Source organism: Felis catus, chromosome C1 (genome assembly GCF_018350175.1).
Source record: "Felis catus isolate Fca126 chromosome C1, F.catus_Fca126_mat1.0, whole genome shotgun sequence".
Lineage (NCBI taxonomy): Eukaryota > Metazoa > Chordata > Mammalia > Carnivora > Felidae > Felis > Felis catus.
In genome coordinates, this window is record NC_058375.1 from 94592768 (window position 1) to 94613930 (window position 21163).

Here is a 21163-nt window from a genome sequence, read left to right on the forward strand (position 1 = left end):
GGGGAGAAGGCCAAGGGCCTTAAGACACATTCCTGTCTCAGTCCTAGAAAACTTTTAAAAATAATTATTCTTGGGTTCTACCAAATGGAGAGCCAGGCATACTTATTCTTGAGCAGATCCACAAGTAATTCTGAGATGCCACCTCGATTGAGAAGCACTGAGTTTTTCTAGACAAAAATCAATGCCCAAATCACCCTAGAACCCACAAGTGCTCACCAATTAGTGCCTGGACCAGCTCGGTCTTTGACTTTTCATGGGTTTCATACAAACAAGTTTAGATATTTGTGTGGGTCGTGGGAGTAGGTGTTTAACAGGCCACGGGAGAAGGAGTGTCTCTGTACCTCTTGAGGCTCAAGAAGGTGGGCAGAGCCTCACTTCCTCCCTCTCTTCAACTGGGCTTCCTGTCGTCACAGCGTGAGCACATTTATTTTCCATTCACTTCTCCTTTTACACAAATAGCCCCGGACATCCGTGTTACCAGCCTTGCCGTGGCCATTTCAAGTATAATCACCAATCCTGCCTGAAGAACTGAGCGAAAGTGCCTGCAAAAGGTAAGATTGGTGATATTTTCATTGGACTTGAGAGCAAAGACCTGAACCATATTGTGTGGGATAGGGTATCTTCTTAGGAGTCTCCGTAGATCTCTCTAGTAAGCCTAAAACCTCCTGCAACTTCTATTTCACAGATATTTAGTGCATGAAGGTAGAAAGACCAAGATCCTAGCACCCCTCAAAAGGCAAGCAGGCCAGAAAGACTTTTCAATTAATTGGTTCGCATTATCTGATACCTCTTTGGGTCAGGGCATTTATATGCTTAAGTTGCTTCAGAACTTGAATTTTTCTGTGTAGTCATTTCTGATGTCTGGAGCCCTCTGTGTGACATGAAATTGTGGAGATTTCATACATGTTCAGGTCTCTTAGAAGACCGATCTTGTGATTTTAAGGTGAGGAGAGAGCCAACAGCCAGAGCCTTAAGAAAGGCAGCCGGAAGATGGCAGTTCTTAATTTTACAAATTTTTATGAATCTCACTGTGATTCCTCAGAGCCACTAAATAGAAGGACAGCTACAAATGACAACACCCAGCTCAGAGTCAGGAACACAGAGAATGCCCACTGTCTGTATATCAAGAGGTAAAAACTGAATGCGCCTAAGAGATGCTTAGATTGATTGTTTTCAAATAGCAGAAAGAACATTGTGATCCTCAGGGTTCAGCCAAACCCTGCCAAATGTATACATTCAGTATACAAAATGTAAATATTGATAAACATAATATGACATGCACCAACCAACAAAACTTGATATTGTAACCATTTCTAATTCATGCCATGTAACGAATGACTGTGGCCTCCTGGACTCGGAAAGTCATGGCCAAGCTCTGGTTCTGGTGGTCTGTGACCACCATAGTAGTTACTGGATGTCAGGTGACCACAGGAAACACTGAATATCAGAGCTTTCTCCTTCCAAGACCCGCAAGAATCTCAACTGATCATACCCTGGAGGAGACAGAAAAGTCCTCAAGGACCATACCCACCCACCTAACAATGAGGGATAGCAATGCCACCGAGGGCTTTAGATTCCCAAAGCACCTCAGGGGCCGCTGAGCCACAAATTAAAACAATTTTATTTTATTTGTTTAAGATTTTGTTTTAAGTAATCTCTACGCCCAGCGTGGGGCTCGAACTTACAACCTCGAGATCAAGAGTCGAATGCTCTACTGACCGACGCACCCAAGACCAGACTTTTTAATGAATTCATTTAATAATCATATGTTCAGTGCCTCCTGGAGCCAGGCGCTGTGCTCTGGAAGATACTGGTGGGGAGGCAGAGGAGCAAGGTAGAGACTGGTCCTGAAAATAGTCCTGCCCTTCAGGAACTCCTGTGGAAGATAAGAGATATCAGATGTGTATGTTATCAGATGTGTATGTGTATGTGTATGATATCAGATGTGTAAGTGCTGTGGAAAGACAACTGAGCAAAGGCAGAGTCTTAGCTGCTGGCTGAACAAAGAAGTTTTACTTCTCAGTCTCCACCAGAATCTGCACTGTTTTGAAATTGCGGTTGGTTTGGAGCAGAGACTGAGCTGAAGCATGATTTCCTGTGTTGTTTTCCCTGTGAGCCAATTAAGAGTACTTAGCCTTTAAATGAAAGGATTGGGCGCCTTTATGCCCACAGGGAATGATTCAAAGCCCATCCCTGTGCACTTGAGGCTGCTAAGCCACTTCTCCTTTGGTAATTGACCGGCACAAACCGGCAAGATCAAGCTCCACTGGTCTTTGATTCCTGGTGTCCTCTGGTTGACCTCTGACCACCCAGAGGGCTTCAGACACCAGATCTGAAACCTGTTCCCCTTCCTCAGCCCCAGCCCACAGCATAAGAACAGCTAAGCGTTGTGCTAAGTGCTGGAGACAGGGAAAGCTGGTGTTTATCAATCTCAAAGCGTTTGTAGATTCTGGTATGGAGCACAGACACGACCACACACAAATACAGCACAATGTGATCTTTTCTGCAATGGAGGGTAAGTGCAGAAAATGTGGTAGGCATGTTGGAGTGTGCCGTGGGAAGGAAGTGACTGCTTTGGGTCGTTTTCAAAGAAGTATGACTTTGCTATGGAGACGGGGGGTAAACGGCGTTCCAGGTAGGGCACAGTATATGCACACTTAAAGAAGTGTGACCCTCCCACCCCCCAGACATATTTGAAACGAGAGTAAGCAAGTCAGGCTGTAGTGCAAGCCATGGCTGCAGGAGCACAGGAAGTGGAAATCTCCCTCTCTGCCTTGGATCTAGAACCCTTGAACCTGAAAGTGAGAAGCAAGACCAAACAACTGGGCGGGTAGTAGGTCTAGGGGTACGCTGAGATGTCAGAATTGATGGCATGTGGCCTGAAATGAGGGTGAAGGGGCAGATTTTTTACTCCTCAATCTCGATTTCCCCCAGATTAGGGTGAAGTTCGGAGCTTTTTTCGAGGTTATGCCCTGTCTCTCTCTCTCTCTCTCTCTCTCTCTATCTCTCTCTCTCTCTCTCTCTCTCTCTCGCCTTCTGTTCCAGGAAACGCTATGTTGATTTAGTTACAGTGGTTTGGTTTGTGTTCTTATATTAGTCCTCCCCCAGCACTTCCTGTACTGAGTACCCAGTGTGTGCAGATCACCCCGGGCCCACAGACTGGGTATCTGCACTCAGGAAGCTCCGGGCCCCAAGAGCCCCTGCAGGTACAAAATCCTGAAGCAAAGAAACCGAGAGAGGAGACTGCTACACACAGTAGGCCTCCAGGGGGGCTGCTGGGCCAGAGGAGGCAAGGACTGCAGCTGGAGTGTGACTGTGGGAAAGCTGTCTGGACACAGCTTTCTTCTTTGAGAAGAAGGGAGCCATTTCCAAAGCCATTGGGTGAGCGTTCAGACCTCTGTGTTGGGGTACAGAGGCAAGTCCTCTATTCAGTCCCCCACGTCACAAGCACACAGGAGGCTTCCTACCCAAGCAGTAACATCAGTACATCATAGCTATGGCCAAGGGCTGTCATCATTCCAAATAGAGCACTATTTTCCAAGTGTGAGAATGTTGTTACTTCAGTGGAATTTAGAGGTTATTGAAGTTCGAATAAAGTGTTCAGCTCATAGTGAGAGCCCAGGAAATGTTAGCTATTCTTGTAACATTCTAAACTGGTTATTTTCCAGGTAGGGTGAAACTTGTCCAAAATCATACAATTAAATAGCAATTCCTGATTCTCAATGGGATGCTCCTTCCTCCCCATTACACTATACTCTCTTTCCTTATAAACTTTCTTATAAACATAAAGAAATCTCCAGTACACTTTAACATGAGCAAACATAAAGAACATGACTTAGTTATAAATCCAGTTGATCTGACATCAAGATGCTAACAAATCAAATATTTAAAATATATTTAACTTGTCAAAGTTTTGTTTGACATTTTATATTTCAGGAGAACTGGATTGAGGAATGGGGGTGAGAAATCATTTTGATACCTCATGTCTTTTAAATTTGGACTCATGGCTTAATAATCTATATCAGGAGCAAATAGAGGCTCTAAAGAATCATCCCGTGGTTTGTTCTTCTAAAAACAGCTCCTGTGGAATCTCAGTATTTATACCATTAGGGAATTATGTGATGTAATGACCTAAAGATCAGAATTCCTTAGATTATTTACTCATATTCAACTCCTTCTCTGTCTCTTTAAATTCAGACTTAAAGAAAACTTGCAAAAACACTACGAAGAATTTCTGAACCCCCCTCCCCCTAGATTTCCCAAATAGCAACCTTTTATCACATTTTCTTTATCCTTCCTTGACTTTCTCTTTGGGGGTAATTGCTGGCCTAATATCTTTTCCCACAGAGTACTTTGCCGTGTATTTTCTACAAACAAAAGCATTTTCTTACATAACCACTTTATATTCATCAAAATAGGCAATTTACACGGATGCAATACTGTTAACAATCTATAGATTTTATTCAGATTGTATCTGAATTAGTATCCCATTAGTATCTTTATGGAGACTGGAAATCTCTGATCACACATTGCTTTTAACTGTCCTGTTTCTTCAGTCTCCTTCTGCTTGGAACAATTTCTGAGTCTTTCCTTGTATTTCATGACATTGATATTCTTGAAGCGTAGAGGTAAGCTATTTTCTAGAATGTCTCTATATTTGGTTGTCTCCTGTTTCTTCATTACTGGATTCAGGTTATTCAAACTTTTTATGGGAATACTACATAAGCAGCTTTAATTATCCTACAGAGAAACGTGCTTGCTTTGGACATAGCTTGCCTGAATGCACCCATAGATGGGTTTCTAGGACAGGGACCCTTCACAGGAAACCTCCACATACTTTTAGCAAAGGGAAACACAACCTCTAAGAAATGAGCCTCCAAGATCATCTGGATTTGTCTTTCCTCATTTTTTTCCCTCCTCTTCGCTTCTTCCTTCTTTCTCTCTTCTACAGATCACTAATTTCTCTCCCTGATCACAGCTTTGAAAAGGAAAAAGTTTTCACCAGACCACAATTTTGGGGAGAACTAAGATGACAAACACATTCCTTGGACAAAGTGACGGAGAAATGAGGGGAAACTAATGCATCAACGTGGACGGTTTGGTTTAATTTTATTTGAGTATCACCTCTCCCCCTGCAATTGCTTATTACTTCCTCAAAGAGACATACTTGGATAACCCCCATTCCTCCTCAGCCACTGCTCACAGGGGTTCACGCTGAAGGATGGAAGGAGTCCTCCTGGGGCTCCTCACACTGCAGGGCTGTGAGTTGGATTGGGAAGTGAGAGACACAACATGGAGCCTGGGGCAGCAGAAGGAAGGTGGGCTAGGAGGCTGCGAGACCTTGCCTTGTGCCCTATTTTGCTGTTCATTAGCTGGGTGACCTTGCACCAGTAAATAAGATTTATTTGTGAAGAACTTGGCATTGTACAGGGTTCAGTGAACTCTATCATCTATTTAAATTTATTTTGGCCTGAACTCGGGGGCCCTCTTCGAGAACAGATTTTCTTTCCTATTTAGAAAAATCTTGTGTGAATCAAGGCCCCACTTTCCTTCACTGATGAACCACAAACCTCTACAGTCTCTGTGTAGAAAGGGATAGGAAGCCAACAGTCACCTTGATGAATATCTTGTCCTTCTGTGTAAATTGGCAAATAGATCCACATAGAGAAAAATGTCTAGAAAGGTGTTCATCAAAAATGTCAGTTGTGGTTATCTTTGGATATAGGGTTTCAGAAGATTTTTATGCTTTACACTTGTACTTTCTTTATTGTTTGAATTTTTTTGCAGAGGGTGAACAAAGATTTTTTTTTAATTTTTTTTTTAATGTTTATTTATTTTTGAGACAGAGAGAGACAGAGCATGAACAGGGGAGGGTCACAGAGAGAGGGAGACACAGAATCTGAAACAGGCTCCAGGCTCTGAGCTATCAGCACAGAGCCCGACGCGGGGCTCGAACCCACAGACCATGAGATCATGACCTGAGCCGAAGTCGGATGCTTAACCGACCGAGCCACCCAGGCGCCCCAACAAAGATTTTTTTTTAAGTGTTTACCCAAAAATGAATCAAGCAAAGGATTATTAAAGGCCTTCTGGTCCCTGATGTATTTTATTCCTGAAAATCTAGCAGGAAGCCTGGGGTTGCCCTTAGGAATGGACTGGTAAGGAAGCTCTACACTTGATCTTTTATGCATAGGGGCACTTGTACCCCAATGTTTATAGCAGCACTTTCAATAACAGCCAAATTATGTAAAGAGCTTAAATGTCCATCAGCTGACGAATGGATAAAGGAGATATGGTTTATATACTCAATGGAATACTACTTGGCAATGAGAAAGAATGAAATCTGGCCATTTGTAGCAATGTGGATGGAACTGGAGAGTGTTACACTAAGTGAAATAAGTCAGGCAGAGACAGACAGATACCATGTTTTCACTCATATGTGGATCCTGAGAAACTTAACAGAAGACCAGGGGGGCCGAAAAGTGGTGGTGGGGGGGGAGTTACAGAGGGGGAAGGAGGCAAACCATAGAGGCTCTTAAATACTGAGAACAAACTGAGAGGTGATGGGGTTGGGGGAGAGGGGAAAGTGGGTGATGGGCACTGAGGAGGGCACCTGTTGGGATGAGCACTGGGTGTTGTATGGAAACCAATTTGACAATAAATTATATTTAATATGAATACAATAAAATACACAAAAAAAGAGAAATAAAACACATTTTCACTCAAAAAATAAATAAATAAATGATCTTTTAGTCAGTGTTCACTGAACCAAGCACTCTGATGCTGAGCCATCCAGGAAATGTTATCTCATCTAACCCCCTGAACACCCTGTGAACCGTATGTGAATATCACTATTTTAAAGATGAGACAGTTGTGAAAGAGAGGTTACACAGGTTACCCCAGGCCACATTGCCAGCATGCAGCACTACCAGAATTCAAAACTAGGTCCATCTGATTCCATTATTAGTGTTTATCAAACTGTGTTCCATGGAACACTATGTCCTTTGAGTTATTATAAGTAATCTTGTAAGAACAGGTGTGTGGTAACAATGTACATTAGTGTATGACAAGTTGCTCAGAAGTCGTTCATTAAAAGAACTATTTATTGCTTTTTCTTTTATTTTTATTTAATCCTGTTTACTTCCAAAACTATTTGACCATGGATTCCTTTCAGTCCCTATGGTTTTGTTTGTTTGCTTGATTTTGTTTGGGGAACACTTATTAACATCTCATAAATATAACAGGCTGCATAACACCGAAGCTATCTTTCTGTGGTTCCAAGAATGGATCACATAAGGCTGTATTGAATTGATAGCTTCTTGAAGCTTCTGTCCCAAACTTAGCCACTATTTTTTTTTGTTTTTAGCCACTTCTTTGTTTTTTAAGTTTGTTTGTTTGTTTGTTTACTCATTTATTTATTTATTTTTGAGACAGAGAGGGAGAGAGAGAGAGAGTACAGAAGAGCAGGGGAGGAGCAGAGAGAGAGGGAGAGAGAGGATCCCAAGCAGGCTCCACGCTGTCAGCGCAGAGCCCGAGGTGGGGCTCAAACTTACAAACCAAGAGATCATGACCTGAGCCAAAACCAAGAGATGAATGCTTAACTGACTGAGCCACACAGGTGCCCCCCAACCTTAGCCATTCCTAAGCTTGACTGCATTCAAGACTAGATTTGATGACCCTGCAAGTATGGGTTTAAAAAGGGGGGAGGGATTGAACTAGGAATGCACACGATGGTTTACTAGCCCAAGATCATTGCTTGGCAGAAACTAAAAAGTGAGCTTCATCCCTGGCCTCCACAGCGGGCCGTGGGAGATGGCCACAGCTAACTGCAGTTTCATCACAGGAAGCTGATGTCAGGGACTTTCTTCACTGAACCATGAGTCATGGGGCTGGGCCACAGATTCTGACTGCAGAGAGATATCAGTTCTTCCAGACCGTGGGGTCGGAAGGGGCAGGAGCTCATAACCGGCACAGTCACAAGGAAGAAAGCGGGGTGAGGGGGTGGGGGAGCAGAGTGCTGTTCTATCTGGGTTAATACAAAAAGTGGGGCCATCACTGCGTGTGATAAAAGTAGTGACCATCTCCACCAAATAGGCAGTTTTCTCCTTCAACTGGTGGGAGTCTCAGCAAGTGGAAAATCATGGAAAGAGAAACAAGAGGTTTTTCTTCCTGTCGAAGGGAAGAATCAGGAGGGCTATTTGCAGGTCTCTGGCTGCCTCATTAGTTGGTGCTCTGTGGACACTTCAATGACGGGGTTCTGAAGCAGGTCTCACAGAATCCCAGGATGTTGGGGAAGAGGTGACCTTAGGAGGCATCTGGCCCAACCTTCTGTGTAAGTTATTGGCCCACATCTAAAAGTTTAGCTTCTTGGTGCATAAATCTCAAGCCCAAGGCTTCGGATGCTGCCGTGTCACGTTTATTCCACTCCATCAGCTTATTTAGGGTTAATGGACAAAGGTTTATTGAAGAATCACACTTTTTTTTAGTGTGATCAGGGGACTGTGTAAGATCTCGAGGATTCAAAGATGAATAAACTAGCTCCTACCCTCAAGGAGCTCACATTCCAGAGAGGAAAGAGAGAATTATAAGACAAAGTGGCTAGGGCAATAATGGAGATGTGTAGGTATTACAGGCACTCCTTGTGGGGAGTAGCCTGGGGTGTGGAGAAGTAGACACACTCAGAGAGGGCTTCCTGGAAGAGTGACACTGGAGCTGAGTATCAGGATGAATAGTGGCTAACCAAAGTAAGGGGTCAGAGGGAGAGAAAGGGACAAATTCCAGCAAAGAGCACAGGTAAAGAGGAGCCACTAAAACAAGTACTCAGTGTTGCTCTCTAGACAGGGGATGTTGCCACAAGTTTGGAGAAATGGACAGGAACAAATTAGGAAGGGCCTTTTGACATATGCGTACATGCCTAAAACTCTCACGCCAGTCAAGGTAACATATTCATCACTTCCAAAAGATTATTTGTGGTCTTTTGCAATCCCTTTCTCCTGCCTGTCTCTATTCTCCTTTCATTTATCTAACACTGCCACTACCATCACTTTCCTCTACCTCCGTCCCCAATGACTGATCTGCTTGCTTTCTGTTGCTATATATCAGTTTTCATTTCCAGAACGGTATAGAACTGGAATCATACAGTATGGATCTTCTTTCTGTCTTTGTTCATCCACCATAATTATTTGGAGATTCATCACCGCTGTGTTGTGTATCAACAGTTGAGTCTTTATTTTCTCCAGAGTAGTGCACCATTTGATAGCTGTATCAACTTGTTTTCCTGTTTATCTGTTGATGGACCTTTGGTTGTTTCCAGTTTGGGGCTATTACAGATAAAGCTGCAATGAACATTCTTGGATAAGTCTGTATGACCATATGCTTTTTGTTCTCTTGGTAAATTCTTTGGAGTGGCGTGGCTGAATCATATGATAAGTGTATGTTTAGCTTTTCACAAAACTGGCAAAATGTTTTTCAAAGTGGATATACCATTTTACAATTTCACCAAAACCATAGCCTTATCAGTCCCTGGTGTTGTCAGTTTTTTGTCTTTGGTTTTTGTTGTTGTTGTTTGTTTGTTTGTTTTTGTTTTAATTTTAGCCGCTCTAGGAGGTACGGGTATCTCATTTCCCCAATTTACATTTCCCTAATGATTAATGAAGTAGAGTACTTTTTCATGTACATATTCTCCATCCATCTGTCTTCTTTGGTGAACTATCTGTTCATATCTTCTGTCCATTTTTATTTTTTTATTTTTAAAAAATGTTTATTTATTTTGAGAGAGAGCACGGGTGCAAGCAGGGGGAGGGGCAGAGAAGAGGGAGAGAGAGAATCCCAAGCAGGCTCTACACTGAGTGGGGAGCCCAACATGGGGCTCAGTCTCAGATCTCACAACTGTGAGATCATGACCCGAGCCAAAATCAAGAGTTGGATGCTTAACTGACTGAGCTACCCAGGTGCTCTGTCCATTTTTAAATGGGACTCTTTGTCTTCTGAGTTTTGAGAATATGTTGTCACAAATGGGAGGATTTTCTTCTTTCTCATGGCTGAACAATGTTCTTTTGTATTTTTATACCACATTTTCTTTATTGAAGTTTGGACCTAGGTTGTTTTCCTGTCTTGGCTATTGTCAATAATGTTACAATATATGTGGGGCTGCAGATATTTGAGACTGTGATTTCCTCTCCTTTGGATATATACCCAGAAGTGGGATTGCTGGATCGTAGGGTAGTTCTATTTTTAATTTTTTTTTTTTTTTTTAGAAACTTCCATACTGTTTTCCATAGTGGCTGTAACCAATTTACAGTCCCACCAACAGTGCAACGAAGGTTGTCTTTCTCCATGTCCTCTCACTACTTGTTATCTCTTATTTTTTTGATGATAGCCATTCTAACAGGTATGAGGTGATACCTCATTGCAGTTTTGAATTGCATTTCCCAACCCGATGGTTAGATGTTGAGCATCTTTTTATGTACCTGTTGTCCACCTGTGTGTCTTTTTTGGAAAAATGTCCATTCACTTGCTCTGCCCATTTTTTAAAAAAGTTTTATTTATTTACTGTGAGAGAGAGAGAAAGAAAGAGAGAGTGGGGAAGGAGCAAGGAGAGAGGGAGAGAGAGAGAATCCCAAGCAGGCCCTGCATTGTCAGCATGGAGCCTGAGGCAGGCTCGAATTCACAAATTGTGAGATCATGACCTGAGCCAAAATCTAAAGTCAGATGCTTAACCAACTGAGCCAGCCAGGCGCCCCCTTCCCCTCATTTGAAAATCAGATTTTACTTTTTGTTTATTGCTATTGAGTTGTAGGAGTTCTTTATATATTGTGAATATTAACCTCTTCCCAGATATATGATGCAAATATTATTTCCCATTAAGTAGGTTGTCTGTTCATTTTGTTGATGGTTTCCTTTACTGTGCAGAAGCTTTTTAGATTGATACAGACCAGTTGCTTATTTTTGCATTTGTTGCCTTTGTTTCTGGTGTCATATCTGAAAAATCCTTGCCAAAACTAAATGTCAAGGAGCTTTCCTTTTATGTTTTCTCCTAGGAGTTTTGTGGTTCCAAGTCTTACATTCAAGTCTTTATGCCATTTTTATTTTATTTTTGTGATTGGTGGAAGATAGGGGTCCAGTTCAATTCATTCGCAATGTGGCTGTCCAGGTTTCCGAACACAATTTATTGAAGAGACTGCCTTTTCCCATTGTATGTGCTTGGCTCCTTTGCTGTAAATAAGTTAACCACATATGCATGGGTTTATTTCTGGGCTTTATATTCTGTTCCATTGATTTATGTGTTTGTTTTTTATGCCAACATCATACTGTTTTAATTACTATAGCTTTGTAATAGATTTTGAAATTAAAACATATAATGCTTCTAGTTTTGTTTTTCTTTCTCAAGATTTCTTTGGCTATTCAGGGTCTTCTGTGGTTCCACATAAATTTTAGAATTGTTTATTTTGTATCTGCGAAAAATGCCATTGAAATTTTTATAGGGATTGCATTTAATCCATGGATTACTCTGGGTGGTATGGACATTTGAACAATATTAATTCTTCCAATCCAAGAGCATAGAATATATTTCCATTTATTTGTGTCTTCTTACATTTCTTTCATCAGTTTCTTGTTGTTTTCAGTGTCCAGGATCTTTTACCACTTTGGTTAAACTTATTCCTAAGCATTTTATTCATTTTATTTTATTTTATTTTATTTTATTTTATTTTAATGTTTATTTTTTAAGAGGGAGAGAGAGAGAGAGAGAGAAAGCGGGGAAGGGGCAGAGAGAGAGAGGGAGACACAGAATCCGAAGCAGGCTCCAGGCTCTGAGCTGTCAGCACAGAGCCTGATGTGAGGCTCGAACCCATGAACTGTGAAATCATGACCTGAGCGGAAGTTGGACACTCAACCGACTGAGCCACCCAGGCACCCCAGCATTTTATTCTTTTTGATGAAATTTTAAATGAGATTGTTTTCTTAACTTCTCTTGCTGATAATTCATTACTAAATGTTCTTTAATCCAATTGGCTATCTTGTGTCATACCTGGAATATTTAGAGCATTTCATTTACTGTGCTATTAATATGGCTAGAGTTGAGAATATTCGCTTTCTATTTTCCCCATCTGTTCTTTGTTTTTCTTTTAGTCTGTGCAGGTTGCTATAACACACTACTACAGACAGAGTAATTTACAAAGCACAGAAATTTACTTCTCACAGTTCTGAACCTTGGAAGTCTGAGATCAGGATGCTAACATGGTCAGGCGAGGCCACTCTTGAGTTGCAGACCTTTTGTTGTGTCCTCACAAGGGTGGAAGGAGCTAGCAAGCTCTCTGGGATCTCTTTTAGAAGAGCTCTAATCCCATTCAGGAGGGTTCTACTCTCATGACCTTACTACCTCCCAAAGGCTCCACCTCCTAACACTATCACATTGGGCATTAAGATTTCAACATGTGGATGTTGTGGGGACACAGACATTCAGACCACAGCAGTTTCCTTTTTCCTCTTTTTAGGTTTCTTTCAATTAATCTAGTATTTTAAAATAATTTTTTATCTCCCTTGCTTGCTTATTAATTACAGTTCTTTGTTTTGTTATTGTAGAGGTTGCCTTATGGTTTATACTTTACATCTCTAACTCACCAGAGTCTATCCTCAAGTGACATTACCACAACACACATGAGAACCTTATAATAGTATATTTCCATGTCTCCCTTCCCAGAGAGTTCCTTTCAGACTAAATAATCATGGGTTTCACTTACTGAGTCCTGGTCATATATCAGTCTCTGTTGTAAGATCACTTCATCTTTACACCCACCCTAGGAGACATAAGTATTTACCCCATTTTACATAGGAACAAATTGTGACTATAGATGTCAAGTCAGTTTCCAAATCTCACGTAGCTGTTTAGTGGCATAGGTGGAAGTTGAATTCAAGTTTGACCTCAAAGCTACTACTTATAGCAGAGGTAGATCTACTACCTCTACTACTATGCAGTAGATCGTCATACCTTTTTTTAACCTCTCAAGTATATCCAGACGCATTTATAATCTAATTGATTTTGTTTTAACTTGGTTAAAATTATGGGGAAATGGGGGGGTTAAAAATTATGGGGTTAAATTATGGGGATTAAGAAAAATCCTGAGGGTCAAGACAAGAAGGAGAAGGAGAAAGAGAAGGACAAAGTAAAGGAAAAGGAAAATAGTACCAAGTAAGTATATGTATTTGGTCTTTCCAACAGAGAAGATTATTCTATTGTAGAATACAAATAGCTCATGAGGCTTAGACAGGCTGGATGACCTATCCCTCAAGACCATCTGATTTCTGGCTGCTGTTAAGAGGGTAGAAGCAATGGATTATACATGCAATCTATATACTAGAAAAGGCATAGTTCTAACGGTAAAAAACCAATAAATTGACATCCTGCTTTATGGATCAGTCTTACGTGCAGTTTTCAAATATGAGTTACTCTAGGGAAACTAACTGTGTCTGACAGAAAATTCACAACTGTGTATCCAGATCTCTAGAACTGAGGATGAGGCTTTGCACATTAATGTCCTTGCTGGGAAATGAAATTATATTTTTTAAAAAATCAAGCTCCAATTTCTACCCCTTTTCATTTCTCCATTGGGTATTGGTTAGCCAGTTTTACCTCTGCTGTAAGATTCACATCTTCTGGAGGGTAGGTACCGGAGAGTCATGGTTATATCTCTCACTGTATCTAGGACAGAAAACATCATAAACGTTGCTTCAATAAAAGCATGAATCAGACATAGGTTTTCCACCCCCATTTTCATGTGGAGAGGTTTACAGACCACATGTGGTATGTACATGCATCTCAGGGCATTTAAGGAACAGGCTGATCAAGTCACTGACCTTCTCCACAGCTGATGAATCAGCTGATTAATGCCTGACCCCTGGTCACCTTCTTGAGTGCCCAAGCACTAGTCTCTGAGAATTGGCCTAGTGGTGTCACTGTGACTCACTCTCCTCTGAGAGCAGCTCCATGGGTTTCTTCTACAGCACCTAATTCAGTGGTAAGCATTCTTGGCTTGCAGAATTGGAGCCAAAGTGAGTGTCCAAGATAAACCGATTGGTACCTCAATGCAGAGATTGAGAGATCTGGGAGTTTGGGGAAACTTCCCAGAGGAGAGTCGCAGCTCAAACCCAGGGTGATGCTGGAGATTTTAAACCCTGAACATTTGTGTCCTCTCTTCTCTGATGCCAGGTCACTTACCTCCTCTTTTCTTTCACTTTTTAGGGCAAGAATATCCCAGCATGGGCATGAGTGGCTTGAAATTGCTGAAGTACGTTCTGTTTTTCTTCAACTTGCTCTTCTGGGTAAGTGTGTTTCTTCCGAGCGTGACTGAGCTCACCTCCTCCTGGCTACACTCTATTTCTCGCTCCTCTACTGAAGAGTCTGCTACGAAGAGCAACCCATGCGTGTTGGAATGACATAACCAGCTTAGAACAAGGGAGTGATAATTTCCTCCCCTTTTCCCATCCTGCCATAGGATATGCTTATACAATTGAAAAGTACCAGTGCAGTTATTTATAGGCGGGCTGTTTCTCTCTCTGGGGACTTTAGGCGACTACTGCTCACTGCTGACATCTACGGGTGAGAAACCTGACACTCTACGTTCTGTGTATAAATGACTCTTTTTCTTGCTCTCCCTTCCCCCCAGTCCCTTAGACAAATAGCTGATTGAAAAGGAAGCCCCCTTTTTGGGGAAAGCTTCACTGTACCAAAGTCAGCAATTGAACTTCAAACAGAGAATCGGTTTGTACTCAAGTGTCTATGAGAAGATTCTCAAAAGTTTGGCTTCTCTAGCTTTCTGCCTAGCAAGATCAACTTCTCACCCAGGGCCTCCCCTCTAACGGTTGTGGTTTCCAAAGGGAAGACCACGTGTAAGCCGTTGTGGGAATGAGGAGCGGGGGATCTGAAGCACGAAGATACTGTATTACTCACAGGAAGGAGCTTCCCCTGCTATCTGATATGGGTGGGATGAAGCATGAGTAGGACATCACGGGAAGAAGCGAGGGTCACCTCTTTTCTGGATGCATGGGGAAAGCTGGGGAAAGAGGTTGCTCATGACAGTCTCCATAGGACCAATGGAAAGAGCTGATTCTAATTTGAAGTGAGAATGTGAGCAGATATTCAAAAGTGTTGCGGAATTCTTTCTTTCAGTTTTGTGGCTGCTGCATTTTGGGCTTTGGGATCTATTTCTTGATCCACAACAACCTCTGGTTGCTCCCCTTCCTCCCACTGGGCAATGTGCTTGTCATCGTGGGCTCCATTATCATGGTGGTTGCCTTCCTGGGATGCATGGGCTCCATCAAGGAGAACAAGTGCCTGCTTATGTCGGTGAGTCCTTTGCAGCAGATGTGGTACCCTAGGTAGAGAGACGTGATGCCCTAAGCCCCAGGCAAGATATTTCTTGGTAGCTAATCTATGGTCACAGGGAAATCATAGGAACATAAGATTGGCACTTTAGACCATCTGAGTCTGTCTAGACCACTAGTATTTTGTTTCTAACTGGGATCCCAGGGATGGGTGGCAGAGGACACTGCTATCCTCCTTGGGATTCATTTTACAGTGTTACTAATGACCCGCATCATAATTTCCCTTTATGGCATTTTATTTCTTCATGTCTGGTTGAAATCGAGTGTCATCCATCTGCCTAAGTGCTCTTCACATTAGTACGTATTTTGAGGATCTGAGTCAGAGTCACTAAGTGGTGGAAAATGTACTCTCTAGATTCTTCTGAGTACTGTGGCCCTCCTAAAAGGAGGCAGAAGATGCTTCTCTATCTCAGATCTGCACAAGGCACACTAGAGTGTGATGACTCAGCTTAGGTGAAGGCCTAGGTGGCAGCCATTGTGATCTAACATGAGAGATGCTAGAACCTTTCAGTTGCTCCCTGTCAGTTAAGTATCCTGAGGAGAACCCTTAGACTTAGGTTTTGTTTGTAAGCTCTCTGAAGGAAGTCTCCTTGTTGCTCTAGTAGACCCAGAATAGTGCTTGCTGTAACAGTGCCACTCCGTCCATAAGTAAGTGTTCCCAGCTGCCTTGGTTCTTCCTTACATCATTGGTCAATCTCTTTTCCTTTATGAATCAACTCAAACTGGAGCCAAGAGATAGAATTAAGAAGTCCCTGTTCTCAGATAGCTCTCAGATTAATGGCAAAAGATGGGAGATGATAGACACAGGGAAAAGGTAAAGCCGCCAAGATTAGTGTTGGGATAAAAAGGTGAAGGAGAGGGAATAAGTGAAAATGTGTTTTCTGTGGTGTGTGATTAGCATGGAGGGAGCAAGCTTCTCCAGTTGGAGATAAATAAGGGTTAGGAGGGTGACTAGAATACCTCTTCTCCCCATCTGTACAGGGCTCCTCTCAACTTCCACTATCACCTGCCCCCACCCCAAACTAGCCCTGATCTTGCAGAAAGGACCAGGCCCCAAACTCTAAAGGCACATAGGTTAGTTTGCTGGTCTCTTGTTCAGCTTTCAAAAAGCCGATGCCAAAATTGCTTCATTGATTCAACAAATAGTATTGCATATGCATTATGCGCCTGGAATTGGGTAGGCACAATGGGAAGGGGAGAACAAAGTTACAAGACAGTTGATCTGCCCTCCAGAGACTTGGGGTCTAGTTGCAGAAAAATGACACACATCCCTCATAAAACAAGAGAAGGTTTATGAATGTCCGAGCAGGCAGGAACAGGAGCCTTTGCACATGTGCAAAGACATACCTAGATGTTTCCAGCGTGGCTTGGGAGTGAGGGAAGAATGGGAATCAGCACTGTGAGCATGTCTCTGCTTTGCTTCAGTTCTTTATCCTGCTGCTGATTATCCTCCTTGCGGAGGTGACCTTGGCCATCCTGCTCTTCGTGTATGAACAGAAGGTAAGCTACAAAGAGCACAACTCGTTGTATTTCTGGCTGTAGGGAAGAAGTTGGCCCCAAATAAATCCTATAATAGAGGTAGAAGCAAAGTGGAAAAGGGATGGAAGAAGAAAAATCAACTGTAATTGGGGAGAGGAAAAAAATTCTTAAAGGAGATTGCCATTGAGTCATACTTTGAAGCATGAATAGGAAGAGCTATAAAAACAAGTTTATCTTCCTCCTACTTACTTTTCTCCATGTTTGGCAGTAGAAAATGTCTGTCTCCATGCCTAAGAGAGCCCATGCTTTGGTTGTCCCTCTTCCTCTGAAAAACTAGAGAGAGTTCTGGAAGGGCAAGAGATCACCACCACGCACCATCTTCCTGTATATATACTCCCTCTTGTCACACCCTTAGCTCTGAGGAGATCATTTGGAAGGGAGGAGCAAATGGAACCACTAGCCTATACTAGAAATTGCTTATTTCTTGAACTCACCTGCTTTTTATAATGTCTCCTCTGTTGGGATGTGCCCGCCCAGCTGAATAAGTATGTGTCTGAGAGCCTGACTACCAGCATCCAGAAATACAGCTCGGACAACAGCACCAGGGAGATGTGGGATTCCATCCAGTCATTGGTGAGTGTAGATGAAATCCTCCTCAGCTCAACCAGATTTGATTTTCCAACCTCAGTCCCTGGGGGCTAGAAGGACCTTCCTTTCTTGAAAGTTCCAGAATTTAAGGTCCACAGTCCCTAAGTCAGAATAATGTTTAACAGTCACAAACTGGAGAGCACAGTACAAAATTGTCTACATTCTCTCATCCTTCCCAGTCTCAGGTAGGCTTATTATCTAAGTCCTACTGAGATGTAAGAAAGACTCAACCATGTCAGACTAAATCTGCTGTGTGTTTAATTTTTCATGTGTAAAATGTGAGTAAATTAAATATGCCCTCTCTGCTTCAAGCAACCTTATGTGATGGAAATGGTATGATGGATTTGAAAGTATTTTGTTCTCAGGAGCCATAGTAGCCCAGGTAATTCTGGATTTTTGGCTAGAGTCAGATATGAAGGGCCCACCTTCTCTCCAAGGTTCAATTTTCTTTCTGTTGACTTTCTAACCATCACATTCTTGGGGGTTTGGCTTTTAGCTGCAATGTTGTGGTGTCAATGGAACAAGTGATTGGAACGGTCACCCACCAGCATCTTGCCCCCAAGGTCCACAAGTTCAGGTAATTTTTTAAGCAATATTTCTGTTATTAATCTCTCTGGTTAAACTTTCAATTGTCTTAGAAACTCCAGTCATACTGAGCTTAATCGTCCCCGCCAGAGACAGGGAACCTTGGACAAAATAGAGGCCAGGGAGACAACCCAGGTAACTAAACAAACTAGACAAAAGTTGTCCAGACAACTAGACAAAAGAAACAAAAAAGGAACAGCCTCATTTAGACTAGGAAGGCCATCACAAATCTTGCACTCTAAACTATTACATTAGAGGGGGGAAGGTTTATGTGATGATAGTAGTAGATCTACATTTTTCTTGAGCAAAAATTACGTCTTATTGTTGAAAGAGAAATTTGTAAAGGTGAGCTAGAAAAGCTTCTCCTTCTTCCTGTTTCTCTGCTCTTCTTTCTTGGAAAAGGCATCACCCAGCTCCTTGGTGAAATGAATCATAAGTGAAGGAGTGAGGAGTTGGGGAGAAAGATAGTTGGTGGAACTATTGAAACAACCGGTCCACTGAATTCGGACCTCCAGATTAAGCCCAGAGAAGAAGCCAAGGTCATATTCCCTCAAGATCAAGTTCCTAAATTCCTGTTACCCCATGTTATGCACCCTTGGGATTTTTTGAAAATCTCCAGACATTTTTAGGTCTGTGAAGAAAGACTGAAACACTCACCAACTAGAACTGCCCTGGAGCTTGGTAGGGCCATGATAGATTTACATTTCAGCAGAAGCTGAGATGCAACCGAACCTAGAATTCCATGGGCTATATTCACTTTTAGTAATCCCAAGTCAGCAGTGAGAGTTCAAAAAACCTAAGGATATCTATTGCTGACGTGCCTCTCAGGAGCTACTTTGACTCAGTGTGCAAAGATCTAGGACTTCTGCATCAGGTGTCACTGTAATGATAACAACACCAGAAAGGGCTCTGTTTAATGTTTGCTGCTTGAAGCCTGTTTCTTCAACCATAGAAAGAAAATAAAAATGGTCTAAGTCTCTTGGCATAAGGCAAAATAGAAACTATCTTCTGAAATTAGCCTCCTGATAAAGTCAAATAATATAGTGTTATCATTTGTACTTGTGATTTTTTCTAGGGTTGCTATGCAAAAGCAAAACAGTGGTTTCATTCCAATTTCCTGCATGTTGGAATCATCACTATCTGTGTATGTGTGATCCAGGTAAGAATTTAACCACAGGACTATCGTGAAGATTAAATTATTTAAGCCATGTAAGGTTTTAAAACACTACCAGGTACATAGAACATGCTCAATAAATATGAGCTTCCCCAGTCACGTAACAAATGATGTCATTACCAATTTGAGGCATACAGAAAATATCCCGATCTATCGGGTCAACTTATCCCTAAGAGATATGATTGCTTCATAGTCAAATTAAAAGTCATCAAGCAGACCCCTACTTTTGTCATTCACTCAGCTGGGATGGAAAAGCTTGCAATAGATAAACATTCTATATGAAAATTTGGCCTTGTATGCTAAGCAGGAGTTGATAAAAGTTACAATCAATTTCCTCCTTGTTTCTCTGCTTAGCATGATAAGTCAGGGGCAAATTTTTTATTATGTGACATTTCTACTATTTTTATATACAAGTGTTTTTGGTGTGTCACAGAATAACTAAGATATCGATCAAGAAGCTCAGGGGGAAACAGTTTTTCTCTGCTCGGAAACCAAGGAGTCCCAGGGCATGTGTAGAGATGGCTCACTGCACAGCGTTGACTTGTGCAGAACTTGACTATACAAGTGACTTCTTAAGGAGACAAAGATGTCCCAACACTCTATCCTCTACTGTTTTTGCACCATCATCTCCCGCTGCCTTTCTAAAGCTAACTAAGGGAACGGAGAAGGAATTGGAAGTGATGGCAGGAAGGGTGGTTCCAGTGTGGGAAATACTTTGTTTTTCTCTAGGGCTAATCCCAGGGGTTATGGGAGAGATGGCTTCTCCTATGAAGACCTGATATTTTCCCAACTCTTTTCGCAGGTGTTGGGGATGTCCTTTGCGCTGACCTTGAACTGCCAGATTGATAAAACCAGCCAGGCCCTAGGGTTGTGACCCGCTACTGCCTTGTGCTGAAGAGGCTTATTTCATCTCTGGAAATGCAAAGTCATTTATAGCATGAAGCCCTAAATGGTCACCTCTTGGCCTGGTGTCTTTGTCCCCCTCTCATCTCTTCCCTGTTTTGGTCCCTGTCTCATACAACCAGAGAAGAGATGTGTTTGCTAGTCATTTCCCATCTCAAGCACCAGAACAATCATTCACCCACTCATGGAGACACACCTATGTCCCTCAAGGTGGTGACACTAATACCGACCATTTTTCAGACATGAGAGGCCAAGAGACCTCTGGCACTAATGGTTCAAGATCAAAGGATGAGTCTGGGACTTGAATCTTCGCATCTTCTTATTGTCAAATAACTCTCTAGCCTCCAAATGATGCCCTGTCCACTCTCCAAAGTCAAGCAAAAAGACACACTGAAGGGAGTTCTGGGGCCAGACTCACTGGATCACTGTTACAACGCCCTGCTTCCTTTTGGCTGGGCCTGGGCCTTGGCTACAGGAATGACAGAGTACTCTTTCTCCAAAGGGTAAGGTTTCTTTCAACTTCCTTATTACGGGCCTTATTGATTCATTCTGTCCTTCCAGAAGAAACTGTCTAGTGATTTGTATCCTGACTTCAGCCAATCTCAGCCCTTGATTTACATAGCTGTGGAGGAACTCAGCAGGACCAGTATCTCTGGTGGTTTAGCTGATAATCACATTCATAAGAATTCTGGTGTTATTTCTCTAGCAAATAAGGTTTTGTTAATGTACTATTTTAACTCTTCAATAAACAAAATAGCTTGTGATCTCAATCATTACATTCTTTTTCTTATATCTGAAATATATTTTTTGTGACTCAGTCTGAATGTCCTCCCAGCAGTCGATAAGTTATCAATTGTTGCATAACAAATTATTCCCAAACTTAGTGGCTGAGAACATAGACACCTTATCTCACGTTCTTTTTGGTGAGTGGTGAACCTGGGAGCAGCTTAGCTGAGTGAGTCTGATTCGTGGTCTCTCACATGACTACAATCA

The 21163-nt window shown here is 42.1% G+C and overlaps 1 protein-coding gene across 1 annotated transcript; it reads left to right on the plus strand.

The window, feature by feature from the left end:
- The first annotated feature begins 394 nt into the window (after positions 1–394).
- On the plus strand, positions 395–20940 carry CD53 (CD53 molecule). Its single transcript, XM_003990431.4, has 8 exons — positions 395–551; positions 14240–14319; positions 15167–15343; positions 16807–16881; positions 17398–17493; positions 18005–18085; positions 19169–19252; positions 20070–20940. Exons 2-8 carry the CDS (start codon positions 14257–14259, stop codon positions 20139–20141), a joined length of 648 nt encoding a protein of 215 aa, XP_003990480.1. The 5' UTR covers positions 395–551; positions 14240–14256; the 3' UTR covers positions 20142–20940.
- The last annotated feature ends 223 nt before the right edge of the window (positions 20941–21163 follow it).